The sequence below is a fragment of the Amblyomma maculatum genome, chromosome 9 (assembly GCF_055883805.1).
Source record: "Amblyomma maculatum isolate TAMU_Amacu chromosome 9, ASM5588380v1, whole genome shotgun sequence".
Taxonomy (NCBI): Eukaryota; Metazoa; Arthropoda; class Arachnida; order Ixodida; family Ixodidae; genus Amblyomma; species Amblyomma maculatum.
Window position 1 is genome coordinate 63451640 of NC_139352.1, and position 24821 is coordinate 63476460.

Consider the following 24821-nt stretch of genomic DNA (forward strand, 5'->3'; position numbering starts at 1 on the left):
CACTTAGCAACCGACAAAAACGATGCACTGCCCCAGTAACGTCAGAAACTTCGTTTTATTTGTTGCTGTGCTGAATCAGGAGTCTGTGTTTTGTTGCCAGCATAGTTATGCTAAGCAGACCAACTTAAGAATACAACAAAGGCCGAGGCTAGAGCCACGCCCGTGGCACTAGCAGGCTGCTGCTGCCACGCATAAAATACGTCACACTACGTCATCATAAACTAAGCAAAGAAAAAAATGTGCATGACAGCAAGTAAAACCTTTATAATTCTTATTTAAAACTTAAATTGTTGGTAAAGAAATGATTACTGTCCAGTTTTTTAATAATTTTTACTTATGTAGTGATCGGTAGCGTCGGCGTTTGGCGGTTTGGCGCGTTGGTCGCGCTGGCGAGCGCCAGGAGTGCCAGGAGTGGAGGAGCGTGTGGGTGGGCGCTGCTTTAGGTCTGCTTAAAGGCCCGTTCATGCCCATCTACTACATCTACCTTGGTCAGCATTGCGCGCAGAATGACGGAGTTTGGACGCGCTTGATTGTGACATGCAGCTGCAGAGGAAGTTTTTTTTCTAGCTTCGTTCTGGGCTTCGGGTTCGGCTGTGCATTGTGCACTTCACTCGACGCAAGGAAATTCGTCTCCCCGTGGGCTGCTTATCTCGTTGTCTTCGTATTCCGCCTTCAAATACGAAAGAACTGCAGTTGCTGCAGTGTTCTATTCCATAGCTCTCAGGCGGTACGTTAAGGCACTGCAGTTATCTCCGAAATCGTTCTGCGGCCAGCTAGGCTACTCGTCCGCAATCAATTCAGTGCTAGAATTTCGTGAAAAACAATTTGATAGAATCGCCTGTCAAAAAGGAACTGCAGTCAGGAACAGCTGGTGAATATTTGAGGTTGCTTTTGGTACTTACATAAAACTACATGTATGAGCGCGAATTGGGTTTGCATTGTGGCTCAGCAGTGTGGCTGATCAAGCTATGTTGGTAGGTCAGCAAAAACGGGACATAATGCAGACTCCTGTTTTTGGAAGGTGCACTTGTACTCTGCAGTATATGCCTTGTATCTGAAATAACTCAGCCCTTCTTGCGGAGCCTCTCCGCCCATATTTCAATAAAGTTGCCATCTTTTAGATATTTGTCAAGTCAGTGCAGTGCAGTCTTTTGGCTTGTTCTTGTGTGAAAAAAAAATAAAAAATGATTTCCATGGAAATCAGTTTCTAAACACGCTTTTGGAACAGACTCGAAGCTCCAATTTGATTAAATTGAACATTCCAGTTGGGCAGTTCAGCTAAGGCTTCCAATCTTAATGCTTATTCTGCCGGCACTGACCTGAAATGGCAGCTCCAAGCAGGCGACAGGCAAGCATGCATATGACACATAAACCATACGAACCTACATATATACCGGAAGAGTTGACACAATCTTTTCTTTTTGGGACCTCGCACATTGGACCCTACTTAGTAGCAGATCTTCAGGGATCAAAGTTACTTCGTTTAATCAACTGCTGTGGTCGTAGAAATTATGCAAACTACACAGCAGTTTAAGTTGCAACATTTGTTTATTGAATGTTCAACAGGGCCTTCTAATTGAATGTTCCAATGTGATTGCCAATCAGAAGTAGAAAAACCATTTGAGCTACATGATTACATTCACAAGTCCAGCTGGCATGTCTTATTTAATCTACTTCATTCCTAATAGACATAATGGTATCTTTTTTTTTTTGTCTGGGTTAAATTGGCACCATACTTGGCAAAATTACTGTTCAAAAGCAGTTTAATTACATTACCAATTACTTGCAAGCAGTGTTAAAAATGTAATGAAATTACTAATTACTGCTCCCAAAAAGTAGTAACATTACAATTACCTCTGCAGAGCAAATTCCTTCTCATTTACTGTCTGGATTTCATCCGTATAGAAACTAAGTAAAGCTTGTGAACAAAACTTTTCCCCAGACACTAGAGCACATTCTTTCATCTTACCGCCAAATTCTATCCAGTGAAACTATTCCCTCTCCTTTTCCTACATAACAGGCTATTAAAAATATGACAATGGCAACAAAACAACAAAAACAGAATCATGGTCAAACACTCGCCACATTCATTGCACTCAAAGAAGTAATAAGAGGCAAACTCGGTGCCTTGCTCTCGCGGCGAGCTGCTTCCACCGTTCTAAGCCACTGAATGATATGATTTATAGATTCCATGTTCGCGGGACCATGGCAGCTTGCGCTGGGTAATTTTCACACCATGAACATTTCCGCCTGTCTCTTCCCCCCCCCCCCCCCCCAACTCCTTTTTCGCCCATGATGACAAGTGTAACAAAGCGGCACTGTGCCTATAGCCAGTATGCAACAGTGAGTGTTACTGCGCACTTTCAACTAGTTTTGACCTTCAACCATTTTGCACCGCTGTCGCTTCGATGGACCCTCGACGCCTTACATGTACCTGCTTAGAGAATGGTTGTGACCCTTGGACACACAGTTCTACTCAATTCTGTATTTTTTTGTTCATCCATCACTGTGGGACAGGCTTGCCGCATATGTCATTACTGCTATCTTAGCATCGTACCGGGAGTGCATGATATGATGTATAGAAACAGCAGTTATTCACTTTAGCAAAAGTAATTTTGAAATGAATGAATTACTTTCAGTGCTTAAAGTCTGGCTCTGTCAGAGAGGGTACTCTAGAAATTCGAGCATATTATATACGATCATATTATATACGAAGGAGGTTTTCGTGATCATTTTATGACATGCACCCGAAAAAATTAATCCCTGTGCTCTGCAAGCATGATCGACAAACAATATGTGACATAAAGCAGCTTATAGTGAAACAACAAAGCGTTAGCACTTGTAACATATGTAATATTGTTTCCTGAAACCACTATCTTGTAGCACAGTTCACATCGAGAACTGAATTTCTGACTGTCTGGTTGCGAAGAAAACTTTATAAGAGTAAATAAGTTTAAATAGAAATTTTGCAAATAAATGTATTTGAGTAAACTTTATAGGAGCAGCGAGAGTGCTATGTTCTTTAAAACACTTTACACAGGAAGCACAATCTTAATCGCACTTTAAATGTAAAATCAACTAGGTAGGAAAAATATATTCTATAATTTTTACACTTCAAGTGAACCCATTGACAATTAGCAAGAAATATTGTAAGAACTACCAGCTTGGTCTGTTTGACTGGTGACGAGTACAACATCTGAATAATATTGTGTAAGCATATTGACAATTTGCTCAGCCAGCACCTAAAACACAGTGTGCACTGAACCAGCAAAATCGAAGAGATGGTATGTGTGTAGAATAACTTAACTAGTTCCAGCCTCTGTGTAGAGGGACTGACCTTTGTTTTCTTCATTGCAGATTTTAGAAATTCTGATTCTTACTAAAACAAAGCAATAATTCTTAAAACAACTTGCTGCAAAATTTTCTAACAATCATAAGCATTCTCTGATTGCCACTGAGAAGAATAAAAGGTTGCACCTGCTTCATATTCGTGCAGTGCTGGACACCCAATATATTCAAGTCTCAGACCTCTCGTAAAAACTGGTGAGGGTTCTTGGACGCCGCGACACCCCCCTGACTTTAAGCTCTGCTTGTGATAATCTTTTGATGTGTCTAAAATAATAATGTGGACTATTGTGAGTTGCACATTTATTGTAATGCTAGTGTAGTGCATCTGACAAGTATATTCCCACTGAAATCAGCACTAGCAGGTAATCTATATGTCTCAAAAGGCAAGCATGATACCTTGCTTGTGACCACTGATAAGATAGAAACTTGGAGGATGACAAAAAGACTTGAAATTGAATGTTGGAAAATTACCAGTGCACACAGGACAGGGACAAGGAAGAGAACACCACAAGCAAAGGTAGGAAGAGAGCCTAGTGGATTAGTGAACAAGCGGGAAGTCAAAGGCAAGGTATTCAGCAGTTAGTTGTAAAGGAATGAATTCTAGGAAAATATATATTACCAAGGGGACCCAGATAGCCAGGTGGGCTTAGGAAGTAGACAGCCTGTAGGGATAAAGCATAGTTTACATTGGAGAGGGTTAGTTGGAGAGAAACTAGAGGCCTTTATCCTGTATAGTGAATGTGGTTATGCTAATGATATGTAACTTGAAACTTGCATGCCCTGGAGAGGCATGCTGTGTTGTACATTTTCATTGCCTAAAAGAAACTCTGAGATATTTAGTGTTTTAAAACATCTGCATTGTAGTCATATTAATACACGCTGTTTCACAGGCAGCTGAATTTGACATACATTTAAGATGGCGGACATATCAAGCACATTGATTTGAGCGTACTAAAATTGCTCTTAGTAATAGGTTTGAGTCGGTTTATGAGCTTTAACATCCCAGAGGGACTCGGGCTATGCCACATGCTGTAGTGGAGGGCTTTGTAAATTTTTACCACCTGTGCACTGACATCGCAGAGCACATGGGCACCTTGCTTTTCTTGCTGCCAAAAAGCAGTTTCCACAGCCATGATTCGATCCCATATTCTTGGATAGAGCAGTCGAGCGCCCAGTCACTGAGCTGTTGAGGTGCTATTTAAATACTTATACTTACCATGTGGATTGAACTATATATAGACATACGCACATCAAATGAAAAAAAGCAAAGTTATATATGGGAGGCAAGATGGAATTGCAGTTTCACTTCACTGTGCCATGCATGTTCTAGAGCGTACAGTTTTACTGATTCTGACAGAATGTATATGATAATATCGATAGTACTAATTGGTAACTTGCATTTAGAAACACTGAGCTTTGTTCACCACTTGATGCAGCATATAATTATGTCCAGTGCAGGAGGGTTCTTGCATCAAGCTTTCTGTGTCAGGTAGTGGCTGCTTGGCACAGCCAGGCAGCTACAGGTCAACTGCCAGAATGTGTTGATGTGAAGCAATTTGAGAACAAATTATTTGTTCCATATGACAAGAAATGAAGCTCACTAATTTAGCAGATTGAACAGTTTTGTTTTGCATGAGAGGATGACAGCACACAAAAATGGATAGGGGCACATATGGCAACAAACAACGATATGCTTGGTGAGCACTCATTTGTTTGGTTATTCCTTCAAGGAAAGGAATGATGAATTGTGTCTTCGTCATTTCTGAGCCGTTCATTCCTGTCTTCCAAGGTTTCAGTAATCTTTAAGGGAGGAGATAAGAATGAAATATATAACTGCCGACCAATTTTCATTCGACCGTTTTTGTTTTTTTTCAAAAGCTCTAGAGAAAGTTATAGTTAAAAAAACTGAGAACTCTTCGATAAACACTCTTTACTATTAATGACAATCAGTTCGGCTTTTGCAAACGATGGTCCACTGAATCTGCTCAGCTGCTGCAAAATGAAATTATTTTACAGGGTTTTGAATGTAAGAACACAACGCTAGGCATGTTTGTAGACTTTGGTAAAATGCATGAACTCCTCAGTCATAACATATTACTTCATAAACTTAAAAGGTATGGCATCCGCGGCTCTCTTCTTAATCTGTTTCTCTCATATAGTCGGCGTAAACAGGCTGTCTGTACTGATGGTAACCTGTCTGGTTTAAAAACTATACAATGTGGAGCTTCCCAGGGTAGCCCTCTGGGTCCGTTTCTTTTTAGTGCTTATATTAATGATATGGTTATATAAACTTGCTTTCAATGTTCTGTAAGCTGATGATACAAGCTTTTTCTTACTGACTCATCCACAGGTAACCTATTAAAAAGAGGGAACATTGTTCTTCAGTCATTAAACAGATGGTTAATATCAAATGAACTTGTTAATTGTCGATAGTAAGAAATTTAAAACAGTTTTCTTTTGACCTTTAAACTTTAAAGGAACTTTATCAGCACTCATTTTACTTACCTTAAAACTTAATAATACAATAGAAATTATCGACAGCTTTAAATCATTTGCTGTTATTTTTGATGCACATATGAAAGGAACAGAACAGATTACATATATTGCAAAGAAAGTGTCACAGTCTGTTGGCATCCTTTGCAGGTGTCACTGAGAGTTTTCTCCAAATCTAAAGTTGATAATCTACAACACAATATTTCAATCTTATCTTAACTATTGCCATTTGGTCTGGACCATCACATAAAGCACTAACATTAATAAGGTACTAATGCTTCAAAAGAAAGTAATTAGATTAATAGCCGGGGACAGTTATACAGCTCATACAGCACATTTTTTTTTCCTTAAATATGAGATTATTTGTATTCAAATACCGGCTAGTATATTATCTGAGGTTCTATTCTTCCACAGCAGCTGCTTTTCTTATGTCCCTGGCGGAAATGTCCATGGCGTGAACAGTACCAATTGTGCAAGCTGTTGTGGCCAAGTGGAAAATATATAATGCTCATTTATTCATTTTATGGTTAAGATATGAAGCAGTAATCTACCAGTTTGCGTACTGCAATTACTTCATTTATATTTGCAGCCGAAAATGAAGCTAGCTTCCAGTACAGCACTTGGAAAATATACTATTTAAAATATTAATGGGACTGGTATGTTTCAAGCAATTTAAGATAAACAGGCCTAGCTCTTGCTTTCTAATTTCACCTTGAAATAAAAAAAAAAATTCGCATCCGACCCGACCAAATGACCAATTGAACTGAAGTGATAACAGTAACCTCGCTGTAGCAAACTCGGAGTTAATTGTAAAACTCAAGTCCCAATTCATGTTCAGTAGACGACTGTAAATATTTGAACTTTTATAGTAAAGACATTTTTGACAAGAATCGGTTATATATAGTATCTGGCAGCGGCGACGTACTTCCCATGAAATGACATCGCCGCACGCGCGATACAAAATCGCGAGGCAAAGTTTTCTTAAACTGGCTTTACCACTAGACTTTCAGCTGTGCTAAGAAGCTAACTTTACGTAGGCCTCGGAGCTGTGAGGGAAAGCATGCGGTGTGTAGGAAAAAAACAAAACAAAGAAAACAAAGGAATGTGGAAAGAAGGTGGCGCGGTTCATTCGGAGAGCAAATGGGCAGCGAGAAGTACGGAAGGAACGAAACGGCCTGACGTTCACAACAATTATTGTGCAGTGCGAGGCATGCGGTGGCAAGAATTAGTGCATGAATGCGGAACGCCTTTGCTTCACTTGGCTGTCGCGTGCATTTCTCGTTGATTGCCTCTTCGATGACAAACAGCGGAAAGTGATGCTGTGTTCTTGCAAGGCTTTGGTTTTCACATGAAATCAAACTCAGTTGTATTCGATTGTTGTGTATGCATGCTTGAGGTATGCTTCCACGAGATGTAAAAAAAAATCTTATAGCCGAAAAAAAAAAAAGAAAGAAAATTGCGCATAAAGATTTGAGAGAGATGGAAGGTATTTTAGAGTGTTTTATTTTTATAAAGCAGCAACACATATATATTTATTAAGCCATTTATAATAGACAGCACATCTGCGCCATATATATCATCACAATTATACTGATTTAGTAAAGACCCTTATATAGTCAATATAAAGTCATGATCGGACCAGCAATATATATTGCTGGTCCGATCGTGACTTTACTATTAAAGGGTTCATTCAACCTGAATCAGTGCTTTCAAGGCCTGCATTATATGACCTCTTAGCTCCCATTTTGCAGCCAGGTCAAGAAAGAAAGTCATTGTCCCATGTTCCCTATAGAATACTATGCCTCCAAGATATATATTTTTGATTCGCACCATCTTTCAGACCTGGTATATCTCTTTTTGACCCCTATAGAACTTTGCCATGTCATATTCTGTTCCCACCTTAACTATTGCACGCTGATATATGGGGGGCAACTACTAATAATAGACACAAAGTACACTTCTGCGTCTAGAAAAGAAAGTTATTTCCCAGGGAGCACCAAAATATTGGAGCAATGTAACATTTTTGTTTCATTTGAACATTATTTTGATGTTATCAGTGTCTTTATTTGAAATATTTTAGCAATAGGGGACATATTAGGCTGGTATAATGTGTTGATAAACATTTAATTAATATAAATCTAACTTGTATGCAACATAAATGTAACATTCGTGAAAGTGTAGAGTAACCTTGCCGAGCATGTAGGCCCGCTCACGATGGTACACAGCTTGCGCGCTTTGCAAAGACCACAATACAGCACAACTACATATAACAGCACAACTTCTACACTCACCTCTGAACAAGTCATTTAGAGTCATGCTTTTATATCCATAGCCGATGGGTGTGCAAGGAGTCATAGTGACGAATGAATAATAATCAAAACTCTCTAACAAAATATTAGGGCTGCTTTCATTCTACGGCAGGCATAATTTCAAAGCTCTAGTTGAAAAGAAATATGTTATTGAAAAAACATGGTTACTGGAAGAAAAAGGCCAAAAGTGCTGGGACTTAGTGTTCAAAATGTATATTCTATGTTGCTTTATATATTTATGATCCAAATATTATTTAATATTTAGCAGACAATATTAGAATAACATTTGTTTGTAACATTAAAGTAATGTTTGCAATATGCAACATAAAACATTATATAACATTATTATAATATTTGGCAGTTATTAATAATATAATGTTTCTTTTGAATGTTACAACTTGTAACATCATTCTAATGTTTGGTGCTACGTAGTTGCATAAACAATGTATTGTATTTGCATCCTTCAACAGAGGTTATCATGCATTCAGCATCAAACTGTGAATATCATTACAATCTTTTTTATCAATTCGACTTTGCTTATGAAAAATGTCAATTTTTAATGACCCAATCAGGGGAAGCACTATGTTTCAATATTTTTAACATGTGCCTATGAAAAAGGGATGATACATTACCAAACTAATTACCTTCTTCACTCTTTACTATCTTTCCAATCCCTGTCATATGACAGTCACACATAAAGTTTTGTGTTCAATATGTTTCTAGAGTGACCTGTTTTTCTATTTTATTGTGCAATATGATACCTAATTCATTCAACCTAAAAATGGGACTTTTTTGTGCATTTTTCTATATTATTGTACATATAGTAATGTTGCATATTGTCAGTACTTTGGTTCATTTTTCATTTATATGCATGCAAAGCTGAATGTCTTTGCTAGAAACTTCTTTGAACAATTCTGTTGCTTCCTTGACCTCGTCCTTAAGCTGTCTCTACAGCTTTCTGTCAGAGAGTCTGTAAATGAAATGTTGAGCATAAACATGAATTGCTTTCAATTGATTTGAATTGCCTAGTGAAAAAATAATAAAAAAGAGCCCCATTTACAGCTGGACTGTTGAACTGAAGATCACTTCTTTCCAGCTGGAAACCATATATATTTCTTCCAGAATGACATATTTTTCGAGCTGAATTATATATTGCACTGGAAAACCTGTTGATCAGGAATGTTTTTACTTCCTGATGGAAAATTGACATTTCCAGTCAAACAGCTAGAAAATTTGCAGCTAGAGTGCAACAACAGTCATAGTGACATATGAACTGCACAACACTAAACAACATGCAACTCGATGCATCGTCCATATGGATACCATATGCATAGAGCCAAGCATACAACATACCATGCCATCATTAAGAGCCTTTACTTGTGATGTTAAACGTATGTCATCAGACCAGGTGGTTCATATAAGATTTGGTGAAAATGAGTACAGAAGCCTTCTCCTTGATTGTTCATGTAAACAGAAAAAAGAGGGGTGGTATAGTAAGCAAACCTTTATAACAAAATTATATATATATTTGTGCATGCGCTCTGTTTCAGGCAGAATTTAAGAGATTTAGGTGCAAATTATACTTTTATTTAAAAATGTATTTGCGGTAATAAAGAAAGCGGCAAAATTCTGCAACCTGTACTGCTTGAAGTATATTTTTATTATGTTGTTTTATAGTTATTATTGAAACCGTATAATGTGGAGTACACTATATATCAAAGCAATTTTTCTTTGTAATGTTAAATTCATGTTTATAATACAGCATAACAATATTATTTGTCAACTTATAACAGCATATTATAACATTGAAAAGATCAGCTATTACTTATGTAACACAAGCATTAATACAACTGACATACCAGTTTTGTTATTCTAATGTTGCTACCTATAGTTGAAGAATTCTTTGACAATTTTAGCAGATTGATGCGCTCCACTGCTGATTTGCTTCTTGTTCATTGTTTGACATAGATGAAGCATGTGTGTATGAGCGGAGGTCTTGTCATCACCTTTGCATGCGGTTCACTAATCGGGCAAGCACTTTACATTAAAATAACCAATATGTGCAGCAATCTCGTCCTTTGCACTAAATTGCAGAATATAGTCACAAAATTTCCAGTTAGGAATTTTCACTGTTGATCGTTTTTATCATATATCACATTAACCGATCACTACCACTGCTTTGCCGGATTTTGCACACGTAATATACATGCAGCACGACAGCCAGTGAAGAGGATATATCAAGCACATAAAAAAAAAAAATCATAAGGGGTGGGCTTTACAGTAACATAAGCCGACATGCAGAGAAGCCCCCTGTTTGTCCGTTTGCATACTGAAAACATCCCTACATCATTCTGCAGTTTTTTTTTTTCTTAAAAAAAAAGTGTATCTGGGAAATCAAATTGGAACGAGGCAGTAAGTAAATATTTTCCAGTGCTGAATGGGGCAGATGTGCCGGGTGTGGTTCAACCAGCATGAATTAACGAAAGATTTTAGCTCTTTATTATTATTTTGCATAATAACCACGGCTCATTTCGTGATATATTCCACCCGCTATTATGCCCAAGCATCCTGTTCTTCCTGTAGTATATGTGTCACTGTGTGTATGTGCTCTAATGATTCGGCGCGCACGTATACGTACACCGCGCGCACTGCCGCGACCCTCCGTAGTAATACAGCGCGTTGCACAATTAGAGGCGCGATGTAGAATGCTTCTCCCAGCTAAACTGTGGAATCCTCGCAGTTAAAATTTTGCACAAAAAGGGCATTTTGTCGCTAGTATTTTTTAATATGAAATTTGTTTGGGGTGCTTGCCTGATTCGATTAAAAGAAGTCAGTTGTTCCCATCTTATGCGGCGGCAATGACCGCTGCCCCAGCAATGGTACTGGTGGCGCCACCTCATGCTGCTACAACAACTCTGTAGCAGGAAAAGAGGGGGCGAACGTTTCTGGCAGAAGGTTTGAGTTGTTGTAAGCAGCATGAGGTAGCGCCACCAGTGCCATCGCTGGGGTAGCGGCTCGTCTGCCGTCGTCGCCGCCGCTTAAGATGAGAACATCTGACTTCTTTTGATCGAATCAGGCATGTACCCCAAACAGATTTGGTATTAAAATATACTAGCAACAAAATACCATTTCTGTGCAAAATTTGAACTGCAAGGATGCCGCGGTTTGGCTGGGAGAGGTACATCGCGCCTCTAATTGTGCAACACGCTAAACTTGCGAGCGGGCTAGTTCTATAGGACTCCGACGACCTCTGGCGCTGCATGGTTATACACAAACACAACACTTGTTTAATTCTCTTGTGTGTGTGTTGTGTTTGTGTATAACCATACAGCGCCAGAGGTCGTCGGGGACGCGACCCTCCAGTCTTACTCGCATTTCATATAACCCAGAGCTGCTTACACTAAAGCTTTACGGATAATATATAGCTACGCTTCGGCGTCGTTTGGTCGGATGTTCTGCTCACTGCAATTCCCTGAGACATCGAAATTGTATACTATCTCGTGTCTCCTGAGGCCGCGTCGTCTGCCATCTCAGTGTCATAGCTGCCATGCCATGAACAGTGGATGGCGCAACCGACGAAAACTAAAACAGACTATATATGCACACCTTTAAAGCCTTCAATTTAATTTTTAAAGTACAATATTAACATTTGCAGTTGCCCTCTTTTTATTTTTTTAGTTAACAAAATGCTGCACTGCTGCAAGCTACGTTCACTGCGGGATGCATTACAAATGGCGGCGGAGATGTTTGCATTTGCTGTCATCTTGCGGGGCCATACACCATATTACTACTGATGACATCGAAAACGCTTCCCTCATTGAATGTATTGGTAAGATTCTCTTAGTATTACTGAAGGTTATAAAAAAAATATTCACAATGGCTTTATTGCATCAGTCATTCATCGCAAAATTTGCGCATAGCTGTAAACTTTCCTTGTGCCCCTCGAAACTAGGAGGTATGGTTTGTTCACGTCGTTTGTATACAAGCGGGGCAGTGTGTGTACTTGTGAGGTTTGTGTGCTTGCGAGTTTCTTATATCAGCCCCTTCGGTCAAGTCTTCTCAGGTGTGCAGTTCTGTACTTGCAGTAGTATGTATGTACAGTTTGGCTCAGTATGCATATGGCTGCAAATCAAAGCCGTTCAGTTTTTTCAGAAACTTGGTGCTTGAAAATTTCGTCATTATCCGGGGTTTGAAACCGGGATCACCACCTGTCCCCGGCAGTCGGTCTACCAACTGAAATGTGCAGCAGATTAGATGCTAGGCGAGAGCGAATTGATGAACAGCTCGAAATGGGAATAGCTGCTGCAGTATACCGCGAATGGCTGCACCCTTTTGCGACTTGACTTGAAAAATTACGCAGGAATCTGCCTTCAAAGTAGATGACTCAACATTTTACGGGAGCTCCGCTGAGTGTTTCGGGCTGTTTACAAACATGAACACTCCATGATGCCTGAAATTTATGTTTATAACTGGTTATAAGTGAGAGAAACCAAGTACAGTTTTAAAAAGCTGTTGATGCAATGTTGGATCGCAGTATGTAGTCCATGAAACGACGTGACATGATTTGGGTAATCAACAGGGAAGATGGGATTTTGTTATTTGCAACCTTGCCTTTTTCGTTGCTGTAATCTGCAACTTTCATCTTCTCTCTCTTTTTAGTAGTTTGTGACTTTCTAGACTATGGTTTCTTTCAATTGGCCGATTTGGGCTACTTGTTAAAACTGGCTGTTTTCAACTGGGCTATTTGTTAAAATGTGGATAAGATAGAGTAGGTGTGTTCAAGCCCACCTGTGTGCACACAGCACACATAGACTGCACTGCAGGTGAGTCCCCATACTTTTGTATGGTCATCAACACACCTTTCTAGAGCGCTGAAACGCCACCATGTCGCGTAAATAAAGGGAAATATGAGGTGTGACAAAATAAACGAGACAAGTGTGTAGCTTGAAAAAAGAGTTGAGTTGGCAACAACTGCTTTGCTGACATCATCCCACACACCTCCCCTATTCATGCACTAAAAATACTTAAATTAGCAAAGAAAAGTCACAGTTTTGGAGTGATGGATGGCTGTTGCAATAGGACAATGCACCCGCTCACATGACCATATCTGTCAAGCAGTTTCTGACCAGCAAAAACATTGCTGTGATGGAGCATCCTACTTATTTACCAGATTTGGCTCCATGTGACTTTTTTTATTTCCTAAAGTTAAATCTTGCTTAAAGGGAACCAATTTTGTCTTATTTGTAGAGGTTCAGGCAAAAACAGAGAATCTCCTGAAGGGCCTTCCAAAAACCTCGTTCCAGAACTGTTACCAGCAATGGCAGAAGTGCAGAAGTGTGTGAATGCTGAGGTGACTACTTTGAAGGTGATAATGTCACAGAGAACTGATTCTAAAAGTGCAGTAATTTATTGGACCAGTCTCGTTTTTTTTGTGTCACACCTCGTATTTTTATCAGGTGCTCGGGTCAGGTGGGGTATGGGGTGAGACCTAAGGTGCATAGGCGTACTCTTTGCCTTGGCAACTGCGTTGTGCCAGTTCCAGAGTATCTGAGCCAAGATAACACTTTCTTAGCACCACTGCATACTGCTGCAGCACTCTAGCCTGGCGTGCTGATTACAGTACTATAATTAGTTAAATGTCAAGAATGCTGTGCCAAATACCCCTGTAAGAAGGCCCTCCTGCCAGTAGAATCAATTTTTTCAGTGTCACCATAGGCTGGGCAAGTTCTTCCTTTCATTTGTTCAAGGCACTGAACACTATCGTCAAAACAACACCCCTTGTCACCTGCTGGCATGAGAAGAGAAAAAACTCGGTTACTGGAAGGTTCCTCTCAGTTGATGTCATTGGTCGAAGGGCTTCCTTTGAAGAATTTTGCCGCTGCATTCTTGACCCGTAACCGACTGTTGTTCACATTGAAAGCCCCTTTTGTGTGCCCCTGCCGATTCCCATGGTGGGATCTTTTTATCACTGTAGCTCGGGGTGGAAAAATTAGGTGCGCTATTGCAGTATTTCCTGCACAAACCTGAGACAAAGAGATGGCGCTCTTCATACCACACTCTCTGTAGATCACAGTAAATCCACTTGCAGTAATGCTCACAGCATCCAGCATTTGCATGTAAAAAATCGAGATCATCTAGTTTCTGTCAATTCCATGTCTAAAAAAAAAATGCTCTCCACAATGCACATTGCAAATGCTGTTTATTCCATCACAGCAACTGGGTTCACTACTGTGATGTGTGTGCCAAATCTGGTCACATCAGATGGTTATGAGAATAGGAGGTGCCAATTTTACCAAACATATTGCGTGTGCATATAACAATAGCACACAGATTACAAAAACGTTTCCTGCATACTTGAACAAAGCTGCTTCCAAGAAGTAAATTTCCATTGCATGCAGAGGTGAATCTTTGCTGTAGCACTGTAATATTTGTGAATGTAAAAGTCCTCCCTTGCCATCCAAGCCAACTCGTTTGTTCTGCGCATTGCATACTTTCTCTAGTCAGGCTTCATATCCTCATTTTAATGTGCATAGCTAAATGTGCCGGTGCTTTTGTTTTTTTCTTAATAATAAAGGATTGGTTGTGAGGAAAAGGGAGGGATTGTTAAATGAATGAAAAAAGATTGGCCAATCTATTGAAGTCGAGGAGGGAGTGCTGATATGGTTCCTGTTTCCAAGCAGGATACGAAGACATCATTGCACAATGATGGATCTGACCAAAAGGAGATTTCAGTGCATTATGTGGAGGCTATATGGAAAAAATACTTCAGCGGAACACTTCATAAAGGGCATGTCATGCTTATTTTGGCAGCCACTTTTACTATCATTGCAACAGTACAGCTAGCAGTGCTGACAAAAGGTTTTTCACTCTTGCCAATTTCTGGGAATTGCAAGTTTTTTTGCAAGGGATCACCTTATGCCACACTATTTGCACTGAACTTGCAGAATAGCCTCTCGGGCAGAATGTCAGGCCTTCTGAAGTTTCGTTGATCACTGTAATGCCCCACACTCTTTCATCCTTTGTGTCGCAGTTCTCAGAAAACTAAGTGCTGGAGCGTAACCATGTTTCTTTAAGGACAGCTACTTCTATGTCCTTTGTAAGAAGTGTAAACTCAAGCCGGAGTTTTCTTCATGACGGCCCTGCTGTTAATGTTTATAACTATCGCCATCTCTGTGTTTAATTTTTGCTGCTATTATTTCTAAGAGTCTTCATAGTGTTCTACCCATGCATGTGCAATTTTCTGGGTTTTACTTTTTGTGTATCTAGCTTGGTGTTAATGTCGTCATTTCTTCCATACGTGGAGCTGTGCTAATGCTTTTATTCCTTTTCAGCAAAACAAATCTTTGCTTCGTTTGCTTTCATGCATCAGTTTCCTTCTTGTAGTCTTGCAGTTTAATGAATACCTTTTTGCAAGCTTTCTTCCTTTGGCAGTTACCGGTTTAAAGCAATAGATGACCAGGCTGAAGACCGCCAAGGCAGGGAATGCAGGGAATGGCACAGAGGCATGTTGAAAAGGAAAAACACAAAATTGCATTTATTGACCTGCAGTCAAAAGGAATTTGGAGAACAGTGGGAAAATGCAGCGAATGACGCAGAGGCATGTGAAACAGTAAAACACAAACATGGCATTTATTGGCTAGCAAGTAAAAAGGAATTTAGGGGACATCAACACTGCCTGTAAAAATGTGACTCAACGTCACTAATCGTTCCTCTCTATGGCTCGGTTTGCAGTTTGCGCACAGGCACTTTGCTACTTGCTTAATTTCACTTAATTTTGTGCCTCTGCTATCTCACACATACTCATTAATTAGCATGCAGCCGTAAGCATCATGTGAAAGGTCACTCGGCACAGATATAAAGCCCGCTTCGACCAAAACATACAAACATCGTTGTAAGGCCTAGGGGTAGCACATCTGACTTGGCATCCAACAGTTCCAGGTTTGATTCCTGTCCTTCCCTCCGTAAAGCTACTACCAACCTGGCTATGTCATGTGGTCTCAAGACATCATACAACCCACAGGCTGATCAATGCTTGGCTATGCCATCTCCCATTTAACATGTACCAGATGCATGTCTATGATTTTTTGTCTACAGTACTGACAGATTTTCTGCAGAGCGGGACCATTAACACTGTCACATTGATACACAAGTACTTACAGGAGTAGAATGACCATAACACAAGATATTTGGTACTCATAGCAAAGAACCCAACAATTACACACTCATTTAAGTTTTTGGGAATAGGCAGGAAGTTGGGATGGAGCAGATTAAAATTTTTAAGGGTATGGGGAGCCTCAGTCTGCTAGCCAGCGTTTCGACAAGAAGGATTGTCATCATCTAGGCAATGCATTCATCACTGGCAAAAAAAAATTAAAAAAAAAGAATAGAAGAATGGGAAAGGCACAGTAACTGTCTCACGTTTCTGTGGACACCTGAACTATGCTCTGAGGGAAGGGATGGAGGAGGGAATGAAAGACTGAAGACAAAAGAACAATGAGGCATCCACTTAAATTTTGCCTAGAAGGGTACAATAATGACAGCATTAACAGGTCCCGTTTGCAGCTTCTCTTGCGAACTTACATTCCTACTTATGCACTTTACAACACCCTTAATCAGTAATTTCTTAATTTCCTCTTCTGCTATCTCATACATACTCTTTGTATAGTAATAAGCTACTATATTATGTGAAAGACTACATAGCATAGATATAAAGCCTCGCTTAACAAAAACATACAGACATGTTTGCGTGGCCTTGAGTCGGGATGTCCCACTCTGAATGCAAAGTTCCTCAGAAGGAAATAGGCTTGGGTAGGTTGGTAAATCATCTTAACTCAGGAAGCATAGCGCAGGAAGACTGGAAAACGAGGACAACACAGGACTAGCGCTAGCCCTGTGTTGTCCTCGTTCTCCGTTCTTCCCGCGCTGTGCTTCCCGAGCAAAGTTCCTGGAGGGTTGGATTGCCTTCGTCCTGCTATATGAAATGACAAGCCTGAAGCTTCTGTCAAATCGGCCATATCACATGGTCGCATGATGTCGCAGAACCCTGCAATTGATCAGTGTCCGACCATGTCCGCTGCCAGCCATGCCCGTGATTTTTAGCTCAATTCAGATGCTGGAGTTTTCTAGAAAATGGGACTTTTAGCCTTATTGCATTGAAAGGTGCGGTAGCAGAGGGCTCCGAATTATTTTAAGGTACTGTGGTAAGTGACAACCTTGTGCTGTACAGCCTTTTACATGTCATGTGCATTACAGTATCATTGACAGCAGTTAAATGGGCCTCCACTTTCAGGAGGAAGACTGCCGAGGAAGTGGACAGGGCAGTAAGATGGCAAACTTGAACTTGAAAGAAGTGCTGTCCAGGCATGAGGCATGTGTGTCCAAGCATGAGGAACTGCGACAAATGACGCAAAGAGGAAGTCAGGTTGAAGTTGAGCCCTACAGTACTCAACTTTAGGGCCTTTGCATGAATGCTTTGTATATATTTTTTAATATACTTACAAACTTTCAAGACAACAGCACAATGTCAATGTAAACATTGCTGGAGAGAGTGGGAGCTAGTTGCACCATCAAGTTCAACAGAAAGTCGAGCTAGTTATTACTATGTGATACTTTAGCATAAGCAGTGCAAATACAAAGGACAGGAACTCAAAGACAGAGCAGTGCCAGTCCTCCTCTAGTTCAGTCTTTTGTTATTAAAAGACAGTCTTGAGATACTTACCAGCATGAGCAATTTGTCTGCAACAGGTGCTTTAAGAGTTGAAAAGGTTATGTGCATGCTTTTAGAAGTACTCATACCCATCAGCCGTTAACAACACCATAAAGATAACTCATAAAGGTCTTCTTGAGTATCTTCCCAATCTAGTGCACTGGGGTGAGCTTGAGGCTTTTCTCTCCTTGATGCAGAGTGATAATGTGCCAGTTGCTTATGTGCTTTTCCTGACCTTAGTTAACATCTCACTGTCCCTTTAATCTGCCTGCAGGAGGAGCATTCAGAGGACAGGTACAAAATCTTTCGCTGTTGCAAATTTGAGGTGGTCTAAGGAACTATAATACATACCTACATAGAGCTTAGTAGAACATTAAGAATATGCTCACTGCATCATGCCTGTGCTAATTGTGAGCCTACGTAAAGCCTACAAGGTATATAAGTTTTTTGTCCTAATATATACATATATATATTTTTTGTCTTGCAACATGCACCATATTTTATTCACTGTTTCAGCTACAACTGTCAGTGAATGTCAAAAATACATTCTTTAGTTAGAAGAGCAATTTCTTCAGCATAGCATTGTCAGCTGTGGTCTGCATTAGACTACTGCTAAGCTGTGTTAACTAGCTAACTGGCAGTGGCACAGGTAGAAATATTTTTTTGGGGATGTTGTGTGCCACCGGGAAAAAAAAAAAAAAAATGGGCTAAGCAAAAAAAGGAGAAAGAAGGAGGATAGCTGCGCTCTGGCTGGCTGGTTGACAAATATTAATTAGCTAGCCTTTTAACTATTACTGCTAAACTCTCTGTTGTGGCCCAGTGCAAATAATATACATACAAATTTTTTAATTTGTGAAAATGCCATTCCTGTGTTGCAGTGCGAGGACTTTCGGGCCACACTCGACAGAAGTGAAACTGAGTGGATGCAGACAGTTCTAGCCACACAAACAAATGTGTGTTGCACAATGGCACAGCTATCCCGTGGTCTCTTTTTTAAGGCACCCGGTAGGGAGCAGTGAGGGACTGAGCTTGTGACAGGTGTGCAACAAGTACTTGCAGGCTTGGCATGCACCCGAGTTTGGCTCGTAATTCCTGTTGGTGTTGTGATGAAGAGAATGGCATTTGCGAAAAACTAAAACTGATATGAATATTATTTCCAGTACACTATAAATCTCTCAAGAAATAAAGACCTGACCAGTAATGGGTAAAAGGATAACTGTTTAATATTAGTTCCTGGCAGCTAACCTGTCTCAGCTGTATTTAACTGTTGCCCATCACAGCTGACAATGTTATGCTGAATGAAGTGATCTTCCAGTTTGAAAATCCTATTTTGAATTATTGCCAACAGTGCAACACCTCTTATACTGCTTATTGCTGTCAAGGCTGATAGCCAGCATACATCAGTACAAAGCGCACTGTTGCAGATACCAAAGGTGTGATAATTAGCGGGACATTGCCAAGTGTGAGATTACCGTGGTAGGATGGGAAGGTGGTGTACTTGACCTTGAAAACTTCCACTTCAGGTAAAAAGGCAGCAAGCTTTGCGGAAGGAGTGCCATGTTAACCTGGAAAGAAATAACAGAAACAAGCAGCAAAACCAAAAAAGCAACGAAGAGATAGCAGAGCAAGCATAAACTCGGCAGCAAATTTTCTTTTTTTATTTGGAAGTGGGGAGGGGGGGGGGGGGGTAATTTGCTTAGCTGTGAACTTAAACAAAGGAGAAAGAGAGAAACATTTGGGCTAAAAAGAGTAATCCAGCAATTCATGAGTTCATAATTTGGAGTTTTTCCTTAGCGCTAGCTGAACATGACTGTGAGCAGAAGAATACCTTGCCATCTAAATTTCCTTTTAATTTTTGAATGCAGTCCCTGTGAAAAGATTTAAGGCATAGACCACATTTAATATTTCCAGTCGTTGGGCCATTCAGTGGCTGCCTGCAGACACAGTGTAAGTTATACACAAATATTCTTGGCCGCACATGAACAGTTAAAGAAATAGTTTCTGGGAAGTCATCTATGGTGCCTTTCTTTATACACTCTAGTAAATGGCTCCGTAGCATACCCTGATTAAGATTCATTACTGATGGATCTCTGTCAGATGCTATGTAATACATATTAGCAATTGCAAACAAGCCACAGTCCAAAGTGGTACCCTGATTTTGAGCGGGTTTGATGCTGATCGTTAATGTTGAAAATGGCATTTTTAATATGTGACATATCTGTTTAACGGCATCAGGGGGTATATCTTCATCAATGGAATCATACACATATACTGTATTTGGGGGCGCACATGCATTAGTGACAGTAAGCCAGTGATCTGGGTTGCGAGTATGCAAGATCTGAACAAATGGGCCCTTCACTTGAGAAAAACGTAGCCTTTGTCCCAATAGAACATCTTGAAACCCTCCCATATAAGAAAATTTTTGACGAATCAAGTACTGGGCAACATTAATGACACTGTCTGACAGTGAACTATGTCTAGCAATAGCCTCTAGATCTCTGTCACATAATGAATAGAGCTTATAAATTTGCAACGTCTCGGCTTTAACAGAAGCAAGGTCTATTGTATTTTGCTTTGTCGAGCTCACCTCAGTGCCATTCACTTTAATGGGACGCACTGTGCTGGCCTTAACTGCAGGTACTACAGGCTTATTAGTGCTTCCATAACTATTTCCTGTATTTATGGGACTTGGTTGGTGAACTAGTGGGCTTGTCCTGTTTTGCTGTACTGAAAACAATCGCTTAGTAGCTTTCACTTTTTTTGGACGACCTCTTCTGGCCTTAACTACAGGTATTACAAGCTTAATATTCCCAAAGCTACTTCCTGTATTTAAGGTGCTCGTTTGTTGAACTGCTGGGCTTGTTTGAATTGTTAAACCTTGTAAATTTTGCCCAGCCTGACTTTGCTGTGCATATGCTGCTGTGAGCTGTCTTCCAAATGCCTTAATAGCCAAAACATTTTCTCGCGCCTCTTTTTCACTTCCCATGGATGCAATATTTGCGACACTCTTGGCCATAATCTCAAGCTCCTTGTACACCCAGCAGAATATCTTTTGCGGTGTGTTTAGCTTAAGAGGTGAAGATACCTGAATGCTACTTGTTACTACTGGCTTTGTGGGCGTAGCTGTAGGGCTTTCACTTAAAAAATGCTCCTTTTGCCATCTGCTAGGAATGCATGCTGTATCGAGTACTCTTTCCTGTGCAAATGAGCGGACTGCCATTATATGCGAACAAGGCAAGCCGTACTGGTTGAAAAAAGTACATGTACAGCTGTCCAGATTTTGACTGACACAATAGTCTTTACTTCCTAAAGCCACATTAAATGAGTTGAGAAGTGAACTGACTTGATAATTAGCAGTCTTAAATTTTTCATATTGTTCGAGCAGTTTATCTTTAGCTTCTGATGTGCAGCAACGGGACAGTTCTAATTGAAATTCATCTATACAATTTACATTTACATTAATCTTCATTTCCTTCAGCTTTGCAAACTGTAGAGAGGCGGCGTCATTGTCAACATACTCTATCAATCCTCCTACAGCCTTCACTAAATGCATACCAGGACGAAGGAAACTTTTAAGCTTTTGATTGTGGCTTTCAATTCGGTTATTTGTATTATTTCCTAGGGTTACAAGGCTTTTCCTGTAAGCATGCACCCACATCTCTCTACACGAGTCCCACTGCTGCATATAATAGGAAAAGAATCCAGCAGGAGCTACATTACGCAATTGATCTAACATGTCAGAGTACTCTTGATGAGTTTGAGAATAGACTAATGCTTTTACAAGTGGAAGGAGTAATTTTCGTTGCCCTCTTGCTTTATCATTAATATTTCTATGGAGGCAATTCAGCACGTGCCATGTGCACAGTAAAATTGTGCTGTTCGGAAGAAGAGAACTGAGGATACGCATTTCGTTCATGTCTTTATCTATCATTACCACCTTACATCCTGATACAACAAATGGATTAAATTGTATAAATTTTTCAAACATGGCCCTTATAATTTCAGCGGTTTCATTTTGTACGAATGCGTAGCAGACGCACCGCCCACGCCCACGGCCATCTTCGATGAGAACAGAGTACAAAACATAACCTTCAATATTAACTTTATATGTCCCATCTACAAATATAACATCAGGATATTTTTCCAGCATCTCACGCATCTCACTTGTTTGGAACAAGATAAACTGCAACTCATGTTGATTGTCTTTTTCGTAATGAATGACCCAGTTTGGATTTCTTTCAATTAAAGTTTCTACCTGCTGAACTAGCATTTGCCCGTGAGTCTCCTTATTTCGAACTGGTACAGAGTAAATTTGTTTTAAATTGTTTACATCTTTCGTAGTTAAAGTTTTACCCGTCTTTTGTTGAACAAGTTTCTTGAACTCTTTCGAAGCAACTTTACATTTCACCAGATCACATAGTTGATTTTTTTCATTACTGTTCAGAAGTCTTTGGTTTGTGTATAAATTGTAATGACTAAGGTCGTGATTGTGCACAGTTTTCAGCTGAATTATTTTGTAGTGCAGAGATGGAGACTTGTGAAGAGCCAGTGAAACAAGCATTTCACAACCAATGCTGTTGTAAGACTGGTTTGGACGTTTTCCAGTACTGCGTATCCTAGCATTACCGCTATGAATACAGCGATAAGTAATTCTCAAAAATTCATAATCTTTAGATCCTGACTCTAAGGGGTTTTTGTTTGACCTAGCGACATGAACGACATGCTTCCCCTCCTTACACCACTCATCAAAACATTCCTTAAAAGAAACAAAACTATCAAATGTGCCATTCAGGCAAATTTTGCTCCCTCCCCCTCCAGATATTGTGTTAGAAGCCTTAGTTGCATGAACATGGGCAAGGGTTACATCTTCACAAAGCTCACTATGGCAGCCTGGTGCTAAAGGCAGGAGATGCTCAGATGGGGTATCAATTAGCCAAGTGTCACCAAGGCCACCAGTTGCTCTCTCCCTTTCCTGTTTAAGAGATTCTATTTTTTGGATAGCTTGACTGTCTGGCATATCACATAAGTTAGATTTTCTGCACAAAGCAGATGCTACCAGACAGCGTCTGCGTCGCTTGGCAGCACTGGGCTGTGCACTGCTCACTGTGCCACCCTCATGCGCAGACTTTTGCACCTTAGAGTGAGCCTGGTCATTGAAATTGCCAACTTCTCCATAAGGTACTGAAGCAGCCAAACGACGCCGTCGCCGCTTAGCAGCACCGGACTTTGCTTTGATTAGGCTAGTATTCACGACACATTTGCATGCACTCTGGCCTTCTTTAGATGGTGATCGTGCACGGCTTTTGCAGCCAGTAACCTCTACGACAACACCGCACAAAACAGCTGCAAAGTCTGCCAGCTCACAATTTTTTTGGTGGTGGCTGGCCACACAGCTGTCACAGGCAATGCTGCGCAGGTCACTAGCTTGCCCTTCACCGTCCACACAGCATGCTGCAGTAGAAGGAGGCGCACAGGCATTTCTGTAAAAGTGTGCCTGCACTGTCCTCACTACTGCAGAATAAGGTGTGGCACGCTGCAAGGGCTTGGCACCTGTTTTGGCAAGTACTCTGGTGTCTCTGCCTGTGGCAGAGCTTGAACCTTTTCCTTGCCGAAACAGTGCCGCAGCCTTCCGCTTCTTCTTTGATACAAGTACCCACTCACTGTTGCCATGGTTGCAGACAGCCTTTGGTACAGTTGCTTTAGGAGCACTGACTGTACCTTCCTCTATGGAAGAGCACACAGCAGGGCTGCTTTTGTGCGACACCTGTGAGGCTCCACCATTCACCTTGGCACAGGTGGTGCTTGCACCTTGGCTGAGAGTCATAGGCTTGGTAAAAGGCACACAGCCTTCAAGCCTCTTCTCAGCCTTTCCCCATCCGGGTACACCTGAGCCATGGGACACAGAGGAAGGCAGGCTGTCCCAGGTAGTCCAAACTTTACAACCTTTTTGCCGGACACGAACACCTCCAACAAGCACAAAGCCAGCTCCCCAAAGGGTAGCTGGAAGCTGGTCAGTGCCGCCCCGTTGCAAAGGAGTATTGTTTGTTCCCTGGACAGGAGCAGGAGTTGCAGGTTGCTTGCTTACTACTCCTAAAGTACAAATAGATGAATATAGAGGAGGAAAGTCTGCCTCACAAATCATGGCCTCCCTGGCTGGCTTGGCCCAGCCAGTCCAACTTGTGGATACCCGACTCTCCTGGTACCTCTGTTGAATGGACCGCCTCTCAGCAACAGCAGCCAGGCTGCAGGCCTCCTGGTAGAGATACTCCGCCAGCACCTGGTTTCCTTGCCGGCTCGGGTGCACACCATCGCGGCTCAGGTAGCTGCTCCAGCATCCAACCAAGCCGCCCAGGAAGCGGAAACCCCGCTCGCGGCATAGCTCCTGTAATGCAGCGTTTACCTGCCTGTACCGCTCGTTCGTGCGGTGCAGCTGAGTTTCGCTTTCAGCAACCCTATACTCGTTCTGCCCTCGTGGGAGAACGGCGGAGAAAGCTACTTGCATCGAAGATTTGCTCTTGACAATGCCGCTAGCCAACCGACGGTACTTCTCAATGCACATGCTAACACTCTCAAGAGTGTTGTTCGTGCCAACATGAATAATGAGAACGTCGATGTCGAATAGCTGAGTAGCTACCGCCGAGAGCAAATTTTCTATCTTTATCCCTCTGTGTGCACTCACATCAACAGCCAGACCAGGACGCGATGGAAAATACTGATTAACATATTTCACCATTGAATCACCGGCCACCAAAACCCGATTCATGTTGATCTGTGCAGCGCAGATTAACAGAGGTAGAGAAGTTTAAAACCTGTTTAAAACACGCAATTCAACACACGACTGACGTCAATCGCAACAGTTAACAGAAAGCGAGGATAAACAAAAATGCGAACTGACTTGAATCGCAACACAGCGAAGATTAACAAACTAAAAAAAAAATAATAAAAAACGAAAAGCAACTGTACAC

The 24821-nt window shown here is 40.9% G+C and overlaps 1 protein-coding gene across 1 annotated transcript; it reads right to left on the bottom strand.

The window, feature by feature from the left end:
- Positions 1-17402: 17402 nt before the first annotated feature.
- LOC146179210 (uncharacterized) lies at positions 17403-24634 on the bottom strand. The gene is made up of 2 exons (XM_084578897.1): positions 19329-24634; positions 17403-17541 (listed from the first exon to the last, which is right to left on the bottom strand). The coding sequence occupies exon 1, from the start codon at positions 24617-24619 to the stop codon at positions 19619-19621; it is 5001 nt and encodes a 1666-aa protein (XP_084435023.1). The 5' UTR covers positions 24620-24634; the 3' UTR covers positions 17403-17541; positions 19329-19618.
- Positions 24635-24821: the final 187 nt, after the last annotated feature.

Excerpts from the sequence above, each read along its gene's own strand:
- LOC146179210 (XM_084578897.1), bottom strand. The coding sequence starts at position 24,619 with ATGAATCGGGTTTTGGTGGCCGGTGATTCAATGGTGAAATATGTTAAT.